General features: G+C 46.0%; 2 protein-coding genes across 3 annotated transcripts in view; one reads left to right on the forward strand and one right to left on the reverse strand.

Moving 5' to 3' along the window:
* The window catches only part of Nxpe4 (neurexophilin and PC-esterase domain family member 4), a 247,750-nt gene that overhangs the window by 11,330 nt on the left and 224,199 nt on the right, over positions 1-12,221 (forward strand). The gene's annotated exons all lie outside the window — the stretch shown is intronic.
* The window catches only part of LOC148004112 (uncharacterized), an 89,090-nt gene continuing 77,300 nt past the window's right edge, over positions 432-12,221 (reverse strand). The window contains exons 4-6 of one of the 2 annotated variants that reach the window (XM_087564125.1): positions 10,821-10,978; positions 7,875-7,954; positions 432-6,636 (exon numbers count right to left, since the gene is read on the reverse strand). In XM_087564125.1, coding sequence (XP_087420251.1) covers positions 6,618-6,636; positions 7,875-7,954; positions 10,821-10,978 — 257 coding nt within the window. In that variant the 3' untranslated portion in view covers positions 432-6,617. The remainder of the gene's footprint in view (positions 6,637-7,874; positions 7,955-10,820; positions 10,979-12,221) is intronic. The other variant, XR_015627634.1, reaches the window with a different exon arrangement.

Consider the following 12,221-nt stretch of genomic DNA (forward strand, 5'->3'; position numbering starts at 1 on the left):
TTTAAGTCAGCTGTGTTTTGACAGGACATCACCGGATTTTGCAGATGATCACTTCCGCCTGCTCCCGTTGAGCAGTGAAGGAGATGAGTGTGCTGTGTGGCCACTCTTTACAGCTCCTGGGAATTCTTCTCCCATGGATTCTTTCCACCATTCTTTCTTGTCCTGACCGTAGCCTCTCAGAATAGCCTTAGCTGGTGCCTTGGGCTTAATTTAGGAGGTTTATGTGGACTGGCATCGAAGTCCGGTAAACGATGGAGACAAGCAGAAAGATGAACACTCAGCTTATCCACTGTCACCCTGGACTGAGCAATATGTACCCAGAGTAGCATTGGCTTGACAGTGTGCCAGGTTGTAGAAATATATGGTGGTGGACTCACTGACTCCTTGATCCATGGCTATAGTTCTGTCATCTTAAGATTTTGCTAAAGGAACACTTCTCCTAGACCCAACAATGAGGCTCTGGAACTTAACAGTCCTCCATAGTGGAATCTCTCTTCCCTGTGTGCACCTACAAGGAAGAGCTTAAGAATCATTATGTTTGCTTTGGGCTTTCTACAGAGATGTCTACTCCTGGCCTTCTGATAAAAAGCTACCTGTACTACCACATCCACCCTTGTTACATTCAGAGTGCAAGCCATGGAGGTATGAAAATTCTCTGTGGAAAAGACACATGGAGAGAACAGGGTGAGACATGTTGCCAATGCAGAGTTGAGACTGTGTTCTGGTTGGAAGACCACCTTCTTAGGAGTTTCCTCAGCTCAATGTTTTCTTATCCAGAGTCTCGTGGGATACTTTACCAAATTCTGTTTTCCAGAGATGAGGCGACCGGGTTCTTGTAGCTTATATCACATGTCGCTCTTCAATGCAAGGTGAACTAGGGCATTGCCATCAAGAAGTGACCAGGTGAAAGCCATGAAACAGGGGTCAGGAAAGGTCAGCAGCATCTACCTGCATCTCTTGAAAGGCTTATTTGGGAACCACTCCTTCTTGAAGTACAGTTGCCATGCTGTGAGGAATTCAAACTATGTAGAAAGGCCAGGTGCTGGGATTGACAGTGCCACCTGAGACTGTCCACCACGAATGTCAGCCTGTTGATGCCAGCCTGCAGGCAGAGCTCTCGGTCACTTCCTTCCAACACCAGAGTCTTCCAGTGAAGGCCAAGGCCTGTTGCACCATATACATGCCCAGTGACCCTGCTCAAACTCCAGACTCACAGAACCTGTTAAAATAAACTGTTATATTCCACTCCACTAAGTCCATGATGGTTTGGCATGCACAAGCCGTCTTGGACTTAGTGTTCAGTGGTGAGCAGAAGGTGGAAGGTATTAGAAGTAATTTTTTATGGTTCTTTGTATGCCCAGAGTGCCAGGAGTTTTTATTTTAGATTCGGTGGGACAATGGCAAGAGCAGTTCATTCAGCCATTGGTGTCTTTAGTGATATGTACCGCAAGTCAAACACTTGGCAGAATCAGCTGGTCAGTGAGTGATAAGAACCCCGTGTATCTGAGTAAAGACAGCACATAGTAATAAAGAAGGCATGTGTCATACAAGGTTTGCCTGGTGGAACTAAGGGGAATTTTGTTTGTGACAAGAAGGTGAGAGAGTATGACCACCAGACATTCCTCTGAGGCCATTTAGCAAAGGAAGGCAGGAGGAGAAGGATGGAAAGAAGTACATGAGTTCTGTTCAGGAAGGAGACGAGTCTTTGTTGGGAGTGACTGACTATGTCCTTGAGTTCATTAATAGAGGGCTAAAACCTCAGGATGAGTCTGACTCTGAAGTAAATAGTGGATGATTTAAAACACCTATAAGGGCCAGGCATGCTGGTGCACTTGGGAGACAGAGGCAAGCGATGTCTAAGAGTTTGAGGCCAGCCTGGTCTCCATAGCAAGACCTTGTATCAACCAATCCATCAATAAATACATAAATAAGTAAAACACATATAAAGAGTTTTTATACAACTCCTTAATTTTTTATATGAATCAATAAGCAGTGATACCCACCAAAGAGAGTTTAGAGATAGAGGAAACTGGCATGTTAGTATCTTTCAGGATGTTGTAACAGGGTACCGTATACTATGTGCCTTTTACAGCAACTTATTATCTTCTAGTTCTGAAGAATAGCAGTCTAAAATCAAGGTCTTGGCAGGGCCCTACCTTCCCAGGAAGTATACTTCAAAGAAGAATGCCTTCTTCCCTCAGACACAGTAAGCCTTGTGTCCCCAGATTTGTGACTGACTCACTTAAATTTCTCCCTCCCCCTGCCTACACCCTTCTCTCCTGTGTGTCATGTGATCTCCTCTCAAGGAGCCAGTCACTGGACATAGAGACTACCCATTCTAGTCCAGGAAGCCCTTGACATAACCAAGCACATTGGCAGAAGTTCTATCTCTGAATGAGGCTCTTCATTCTCAACAATTCTAAACAAAACAAAATTAATCTATCTATCTATCTATCTATCTATCTATCTATCTATCTATCTATCTATCTATCTATCTATCTATCAAGTGTATGTAAGCTCATACACATTAAATAAACAAAGCAACTAACTAACCAACTAGTGAATGACTAGCACATTTGAGGAGATGAGAGGACATAAAACACTAATTTGTTTTCTCCTTCCACTAGATGGGTCTGATACTCAGGTCAGCAAACACCTTTATCCTCTGAGCCATCTCACTGGCCCCTTCATTCTGCATGTTTCTCGACGGACATGAATTTGAAAGAGACCCCATTCAACTGACCACTCAAGTTTTTGTTAAATAACATCCAAATTAAAACTTCAAAGGAAGGAGCACTCATCTAGGACCTTGTGGAACTTGTTTGTCTGTCTGTCTGTCTGTTTGTTTGTTTAAGATTTTATTTTATAAGTAGGAACACTTTTTCTGCAGGTGTGTTTGTGGTGTTCACAGCACCCAGGAGAGGGCACCAGATCCCCTGAAGCTGGAGTTATGGATAAAGGCACCATGTGGGTGCTAGAACCCACACTCAGGTCCTCTACTAGAGCGCTCATAACTGATGAGCCCTCTCTCCAGACCCATGTTAGTCTTGTTTTAACATTCTAGTTTACGCAATCTTCTCTTTAACAATAGCAGATAATAATTATTGGATATTTCATTTGTGTCTCTCTCTCTGTGCTAACTTCTTCGCATTTACTTAAGAATTCTCTGACAGTTTCCATCACTAACCATGTTTTCTAGGAGGGGGAATAGAGTCTGTGAGACCATGCACGGCTGGCTTATAGCCATCTCATTAGTGACTGCGATGAGGCCCCAAGTCAAGACCTGTTGACTGAAAGTCTGATAGAAATGTGTGATTGCTGATTAATCCATATTTATATTGTTAGGATATTTATATTAACACCCTAATTGGGTGGAATATGTGTATTAATCAAGAGATTCCTGTTCACTCTTGGGAAAAAATGTGTTCTCGTCAACATTCGCAACCTATGGACCTCACAGTACCTGTGGGGACTGCAAATGCACTGCCTTAGGGGTGTGACTAGGTGACAATGTGAGAAGGAGTCGAATTTGCAGAATGAGTTTATTTTCCGAACATCTTTGTTTCCATTCAACACATGCAAAGTTGCCCTTGTGTTCAGCTGAAAGGAAAGTCGCAGGTGACCAGAGGGCAACTCCTTGTAAATGATTCTTATAACTCAGTAAATTTTGTTATTATTTAAAACCTTAGTTCTTACATTAATTTTGCAACCCAGAGGACACACGGCGATGTCTGAACTATTGGAGTAGAGTGGGCACTTACATCTGGGGAATAGGGGTCTGGGACAGCATGCTTGGTATTCTCCACTGCTAAAGACATTCCCATTCAAGAACAAAAGAGTACCTGACCCTTGATGCCAATAATACTGAGGTTGAAAGCCTTGGTTCAACAGTGGTGAAAGGTGCTTAGAGGTCCCATTGTTAAATACAGGTCCCATTGCTAAGTACAGGTTTGCTTTCCAAGCAAACCTCTGGTGCTTAATGAGATATTTCATGACTCCCTCAAGCTAGTGGCCACTTGGTCATGGTGATAGCTATTTGGGGTGATGGGATTCGAGCACTTGCTGTGTTCCAAGCACTGTTCTTAGTGCCTTGCATGCACCACTCAGTCAGGAACTCCTAGCAAAGCTTCGTACCATCCTCACTGTACGTGTGAGAAACATACCTAAGGCTACAATGCCAGTGGGGGCACAGTCAAGGTACAGTCCCTCGCCTCCATTTCCAATCTCTTTCCTCCAGCAGTAGGCCTGGTGAGTGGGAATAAGGCTCCCACTTAACAGATGGAGGACGAGAGACATTCGTGACAGAAGGAAGCCGGCACATTCCCGTGGTCATTCAGCAAAACCACCGTCATGGAACATTCAGTCTGTAGTCTTTCTAGTTCATAATGCCGAACATGGGATTATTTTCCTTTTTTATTGATAATCTAGTTATTTCAAATAAAGACTAGGGTGAGTGGGTTAAACGGATGATCAAATACCAAGATGCCTTCAGGAATGGCACATTAGGGAATATATGTTTCTGTTCTGTGATCCAAAGGTGGCAGCCAAGCCAACAGACAGCTGAGTTGGAAGACCCAATGTGGAGAGAGAAGATGAGTGGTTTGTCTCAGCTCGAGTATCATAGTACATACAGGACCCTTAATGTGTTTGTATTTTGGGTTTCCTCCTGGGCCAAGGATTTTAGGGTTTCTCAACCAACCTCATCATGAATATATAGTTCTCTGTTGGGACCTTTCTTATGTGTTGTAAGAGTCTCCTGGGCCTGTGCCCAATAAATTCTGGTAGTACTTCATCCAATCTAAGATTATCAGCGATGTCTCCAGACATTGTCAAATGTTCCTGGAAAATCACAATTATCCCCAGTTAAGAAAGGTACGCTCTGTCGTTGTTGTTGTTGTTGTAGTAGTTGTTGTTGTTGTTGTCGTCGTCATTGTCATTTCATTTAGTTTTGTTGTGTATCTCAGACTGGTCTTGGTCTCTCTATGTACTTCAGGCAGGCCTCAAACTCATAGCAATCCTTCTGCCTCCACTTCCTAAGTGCAGGATTTACAAGGGTGAGCCACTACATCCAGATGTTTTCTAGGCTGAGTCCCTGGGGGCAGAGCTTGAGTGTCATTGCCCATGACAGAGCTTGCATGGGAAGAAAAGCACATGAATGTCTGGATTGAAGACTGGCTCCTGTCTGGTCAGAAAAATTAGAATTTCAGGGAAAATGCCGGAGAGACAAATAGAGAAGAGGAGACAGGGAGAAATGAGGAGGAACAAGAGAAAGAGGAGGAGGAGGAGGAGGAGGAAGAAGAAGAGGGGGAGAAGAAGGAGAATGTGTCTGTTTCTAGATCCCAGTGATGCCCGCCATAGCCATCCTGGGCTGGAGACTGGCAGTGGGTATAAAAAGAACTCTGGAACCCAGGGCAGAGCTTCAGGTGACTTCACTTCCGTTTGCACCAGAAAACTCGCACTGTTCTTGCAGTTTTGCTGCTTTGAGGGAGCTAGGGTTATCTTTGCATGTGAATATGTATGTACGCATGCGTGTGAGTATAATTACCCATCACTGATTAATCTTCAGACTGAGTCAAGCATTCGCTGCAAATCCTTGAAACAAACAAGTCTATTTATATTTTAATTTTTTTTGGATTTCAGGTTGATTTGTCTTTCTTCTGCATATTTATGAAGTCGTTGATCCCATGGTAACCTTTCCCTTACCTCTTGTGGATCAGAAGAAAGAGAGAGGGAGACAGACAAACTGGCTCTGTCCCTTACCTTCCCCAGATGCCACAGCACTCCCTGTAGTTCTAGAGGACAGTGAGGACAGCTCGAGAACAGAGGCAGCTTTTTTCAATTAAGGTGTAATTAATTAATTGGACCCCCTGCCCATGGCTGTCATTCTTCTTTAAGGTGACCTCCACTCTTGCTGAGATCTGACTTTGGTCCTGGATTCCTTTCGCCTCCTCGTTATCACCCCCTTCAATCTTACTCTGTCTTTATTAAACCCCTATTTCTCCCAAAGGCCCTAATTTCTTTTTAAGTAGTTGAGACCTTTCTATTAAATTGATCAGCGCACTTGAGTTACTGGGGAAACACTGCGGTCTTCTTTGCTTGAGTATGTAGTTCACAGATAGGAACAAAGCAAGTATGAGGTCAAGGGTAACATGGTGTGAGGTTGGCAAGAAGATTGATAGATAGTCTAGCCCCTATACTGCAACCCCAGTGTGCATCCATTAGCATGCTTCAAAATGGCGACATATTTAAGCAACTGGATCCAGTAGCTTCGGTCTGTGCCAGACACTGCTTAGTGAATGCTTTGATCAATAGGAGATAATTTTTCAACAAATAATCTCATCAGCTGATCTCTGTGCAGGAATATGCTTCTGAATCCATCAGTGTTTAACTTGGCCATGTGGCTGATTTATCTTGGCCTCAAGGTTTAAAAGGAGAATACTTTCTTGTTCCTTGCTGTGGCAAATGGGCTATTTATAGTTGTGATGCTTACAGATGCCAGATATGCCCGTCACCAAAGAGCACATGATTTGGGAAGCTGCTCATCTAAGGAACATGAAGAGACACATCCTCTTGGGTATATCCTCATCCAGATGAGTATATCCTAGATCAACAGAGTTCTAGCTGACCATCAGACCTCTAAGCAAAAGGAAAAGAGAAAAAAAGAAAAAAGAATTCTTGTGGTTTTGTGGAAGTTCATTGGGCATACAGAGTTCAAGCTTGGGGCCTTGACATACCCAGGTTCACCAAAAATGCCTTCAAGGCGTGGAACCTGCTACCGAGGGGCAGATCTCGGGGGCCTAACTCCTGCACATCCACGGCATCCACACACCAGCTTCGATCCCTTAGATTACTGTATAATGATTGTTGTAATGACAGTGTACTGTTTGAGTAAGTCTGTGTGCTTCTCAAGGAACTTGGACACGCTTTGCTTACCTAACACATCAAGACTATAAAGTGCTATCTCCAAGCCCATTTTGCAGGTGAGAAGACCAGATCTGAGGTAAACAACGGGCACCAGCCACTGACGGAAGCTCTTAAATCTGATTGAATCCTACATCACAATAAGTTGTCAGGAGACAAGTAGGCCTCTGCCTTGCTCCTTGGTCCCATTCCCCCATCCCTGTGTTCATGGGGCGGGCACACAATTCCTCTGTTCTGTCAGTATTCGCTCCTAAGTGAAGGAGGTGGGAGTGCAGCATTATCTTGCATGCCTCCTGCCCTGCCCCGACACCTGTACCCCCAGCAGGTGAATGTCTTCACTAATGTGCAGATGGGAAGCTCTGTTCAGGAATGTTGGTTTCACTCAAGGATCTTTTTCTCTTATTCTTTGAAGATTTCATACCCATTCAAAATGGTTCTTGATCATAGCTACCCTCACCTTCTGTCCATCTCTCAACTCCCCACTGCACCTCCTAGTCAACTACTCTTTTTCTCTATGTCTGTCTGTCTGTCTGTCTGTCTGTCTGTCTCTGTGTATGTGTATGCATGTGCATGTATATGTGTCTGTAAAACCTAATGGGTCCAATTAATCTGCTTCCATATACTCTGTATGTATGACAGTATGGGAATAAGGTCATGGGAAAACTGCCTTTCCCTGAAAGGTGATTCTGTTCTCTTCACCCCCGGTAGCCATCAACCACCCGTAGCTTCCTCAGCTATGGAGTGACTTCTTGTGAACCTTCCGTGAATACTGACTGACATGGTATTGTGCAGGCAGCCAGAGATGCAGAAAAGTCCTGGAGGCAACATCCCTGTCATATGCAGAAGCCCCTGGTTGTCAGCAGCCTCACCTGTCCTGTGGCTCTACCTTCCCTCTGCCCCCTCTTCTGAGATGTTTCCTGAGTCTCTACTCAAGGATCCTAGCCCACACTCACCGTAGAAGATGGCAGCAGATGTTAGCAGGCTCTCCCTGGGACAGACCACCTGCTGCAGCTTTACGCTTGGAGTGCCACGGCTACTTAAAACAGAGAGTGGTGGAGAAGCAGTTACAGACAGCAAAACTTTTTCATGCAAACAGACAGTAGGCAGAGTTTAGCTTCTGGCTACTGGATGCCCACCCCTGGTTTATAGACGAATGGAGAAGAGACAGGGACACAAACTAATAGCACAAAGCCTGTATCCACTTTGAAGTCACATCCTTCAGTGAAGCTGCGAGGAAGCTTTCCCTTCTTCCTGCCCTTCTCCACACCCACCTCTCCGCTGAGTCTTTCTTCTTTATGTTCTTTCCTTTTAAGTCTCACTTCCTTTATAAGAAACAGATTTATTATTTTTACTAGTGTGTGTGTGTGTGTGTGTGTGTGTGTGTGTGTGTGTGTACATCACATGGGTGTGAGTGCCCAGAGAAGCCAAGAGAGAGCACTGGACTTAGACTTGGAGTTATAGGCAGTTGTAAACTTCCCGATAGGGAGTTGGGTACCTGGATCTGAGCTAGGGTCCTCTGGAAGAGCTCTTGACCATGGGGTCATCTCTCCAGCCCTTACATCCTAAACAAACTAACGAACAAACAAAAAACCCTATTGTTCCTCTCTTGCTCTCTTTACAGTCTACCCAACAAGTATCAACACTTACTGAACATCTACTTTGTGCCAGGTAGCAGGCCTATGAAGGCTGGAAATCTCTGCCTCTACCCTAAGTTCTACCGGTCCCCTTCCCCTTACAAGCTCCAGGTGCCCTGGAAAGGGTCAGGGAGGACAGTTTGATCCTGTGGACTGAGGGGGTTACTGAGCATGCTGAGCCCCTCAGCAGGAGGCAGAAAGGTACCAGGGCTCCTGCACCAGGGTCTCCATTTCAGCACGCCTTTCATCTGGAGTAAGACTCTTTAATTTGTAAACATTAATAACCATTATTATTATTAAAAAGGAAAGAAAGTGAGTAGCCCTGTAACTAATTACTTTAAGTGTTCTCAACAAGGCACAGTTCAGCTCCTTTATAAAACCTCCTGCTGCGAAGACCAGATTGTCATTATGATCGGCTCCTTCCTTAGACCTATTAATTTTACCCAGAATAACAGCAGAGCAGATGCAAGAAGAAGGCTAGCCTGATTAACATAATTCTTTTCAAAGACCATTTCCTCCCTAAGGGCCACCGTAGCGAGTCTTCTATCTTGTCTCAGATCTAATTACATTCAGGAGGATTCAGACACTGACGGGCTTCTCCGCAGATGTCACTTCTCAGATTTGAAGCACACTTCAGGATATGAAACCTTATCAGAAAATCAATTGAAATTAACAATTCCCCTCTCTCTCCATCGCTTTCCTCAGCCAACTCTTCTTCTCTCTCTCTCTCTCTCTCTCTCTCTCTCTTCTCCTTCGGCCAGATTAAAAGTTGTTTCCAAACACCAACCTTTCTCAGGCGAAGAGACATTTCCTGGAATTCTATAAACCTGAAACCTCAAGTCTGTACCTAGCTTTTGAAGTGCTTGACTGAGTCCCCCTGCCTCAGCATAATGAGGGTGTGTGTGTGTGTGGGTGTGTGTGTCTGTGTGTGTGTGGGTCCCCAACAACAGTTCCTGAAGGGCTCTATAAGGTACAAAAATAAGATAGAAACAGGAGAAACCAGAGTGGGGCTTCCTGCTGCACATAGAAAGGATGCTCACCGAAAAGGCCCCTCTCAAGTATCTGGTCTCTGATTGAAACCAGAGCTGATTTGGATCCCCGTGTCTGATCTTTGATGGGCAAGAGCCGTGGGCTTACAATGGAGTCTCTTGCTGCTTTTAATGAAGTATTTGACATTTCTCCTGCTGCTTTCAGCGGAGCGGTGGGATTGTTGGATAGCTGCTCCTAGGGGAGCAGCGAATGAATGCAGGTGGGGTTTTGGTACCCACTCCTAGGTCAATACACAGCAGAACTAGGGCTCCGGCTATACCAGCATCCCTGTTCTTCCCGCGGTCATGTTCTGGGCCCCAGTGCTGTTTGCTAGAAAGGTGTTAGAATGGAGAAATTTCGGCTTGAACACCAATTACCTGAAAACCAATCCCCGTGCCCATGCTGCCCCGCTCAGGCATGCAGGGAGAGTGTCAGCTCTCAAGTGGCCTGACCAGGAGGGAGCAAAGCCATGGGCAGGAGAATTCGAGGACATGGCTGTAGGCAGAAAGCATGCTCTGGCTATCTGTTTTACATATCCTGGGAGGACAATGGAAGAGTCAGAAAGCCGCAGCTTGCGCGTCTGCATTAGGCACTGGCTTTTTTTGTGTGTGGGTTGCAGATGCTATTCGGTGCCTCGCTGACACAGAGCACAAGGCAGCCTCCACTCCCCGAAGCGCCATTGCGACAGCTGTCCTCAGCTTGCTCGGGCCCAGCTTTGTGTCTCTGTGGCAGTGTTCCTCGGGGTGGCCAGCTGGGTGTTCTCCCCAGACAGCCCGGCGGGGTTGGCACAGGCCCTCCCGAGAACCTGCCAAAGAGAAGATCGCCGGAGCAGAGTTGGTACCCGGCAGTTCCCTGCAGGAACTCTGAGAAGTCTCTGTCTGCACACCGCAGAGGCTGCAGCTGGACGGAGAAACTCCAGAAAGGGAAGAAGAGGCGGAGGGGGTGGGGAGTTGCGGAACTCGGGACGTGTTTGTCATTTTCCGATCTGCGTGGTACATCTTGCTTACTACCCCGTCGAGAGACTGGATGAATTTGACTTTTAAATGCCTGCCTATATATCTATATGGCCTTCCCATGGCCTGGCTCTGAGAACGGCACCGGTGTGTACAAAATGAACAAGAGAGTGAGCCTAGTGGCTCCTCAGAGGCACCTCTGTCTCCGGCTTTACACGCAGGGATTTCTGAGAAGGTTCAGACTTACTCAGCAGAGAAGACAATAAAGCAAGAGGGAACCCACCTCCGTTCTCGCCCAGAATTTGCTGAGTGAAATATCATCATTACAGTTGGTTCTTGTGGGAGAGAGAGGAGACTCATTATGGGGGAAGGCAGGTCCGGGCTGTGTCTGGGGCTCTTGAGCAGGGGGAGGTCTCCAGACCATCTGCACTGTCACAAAGCCTGGAGGCAAACAAATGCATGATGGTTGGTACCGCTGCAGCCTGACTGAGACATTAGGTTTCCCCTGCTATGCTCACCATGCAAGCCGGCCGCCTCTGAGTGCTGTGGTTTGCGTGAGGGGTACCCCCTCAGGCCCATGTGTGAAAAACCCATATACCTTTGGGTGGCACTGCTGGGAAATGGGGTTGTTAGGTGACTGGGGTTTAGGAGGCAAACCCGTGTGGCCACTTGAGTTCTCCCAGGTGTTACAAAAGGCAGAGTCCCATGTATTCTTTTCCCCTCTGTATTCGAGGTCACAGTATGCTTCTTATGCATGCTTCCAACCACGGCAGGCTGCCGCACTAGCTTCCTGCCACCGGAATAAATACTCATCCCCATCAACTCAGAAGGGCTTGTCTGGGCTCATGGGTTCAGGGCACAGTCACTGGCTCTGGACTGAGGCTGGGAGTTTTGACGTGGGATATGGGGAAAAGGACAGTGAGGCTTACTTACATCCTGATGGAGAGGAGGAGAGGTTGGAGAAGAGAAGGAGGAAGGAGAAGAGAGGGAAATGGTAAAGAAAGAGGAGGAAGGGTGAGATGGAGGTGGAGGGAGACCAACTAAAGTCTCTGAGTACCTTTAAAAGACACACTCTCCAATAGCCTACTTCCACCAAGTGGACTCATCCTCCTAAAGTTCCCAGCAACCACCCACCCCCAAGTACTGCCTCTAGCTGGGGTCCAGTCTTGGACACATTAACGGTTAGAGTATTCTAGATCCAAACTATACTACTTCCTGCCTGCAGCTCTCAGAGGCCAAATGTTGGGGATGCTCGCTTGATCTTAGGTGTCCATCCTCTGGTAGTATGAGCCAATGAGGGCTCTTTTTACTCCATTAGTGTTCTATGACAGGCATTTCCCTACAGTGGCAGCAGCTGACTAACACGCCGAGTTTAGTAAGGAAAAGAGAGCTTTGTCTACCACAGTTTGAGTGGGAAAGATGTCGGTGGTCACGACATCCTCACAGAAAGTCTGATCTATAATTATTGAGCCTCCTCATCACAAAAACACTTTCATTTACTCAACCTTTATCTAGCATTGACTGTGCAAGGCGATGTGACAGACAGGAGGGAAAGCTGCAGGCAAATACATCCGAAATGGCTCACAGGGTAGGAGACACAGAAACACACAAACAATACACACAAGACAAAAGCAGGAAGCTTAATATGGTAGTCATCAGTTTCTACTTCTGAAAAGATATATTT

The sequence above is a fragment of the Rattus norvegicus genome, chromosome 8 (assembly GCF_021556685.1).
Source record: "Rattus norvegicus strain SHRSP/BbbUtx chromosome 8, alternate assembly SHRSP_T2T, whole genome shotgun sequence".
Classification (NCBI taxonomy): Eukaryota; Metazoa; Chordata; class Mammalia; order Rodentia; family Muridae; genus Rattus; species Rattus norvegicus.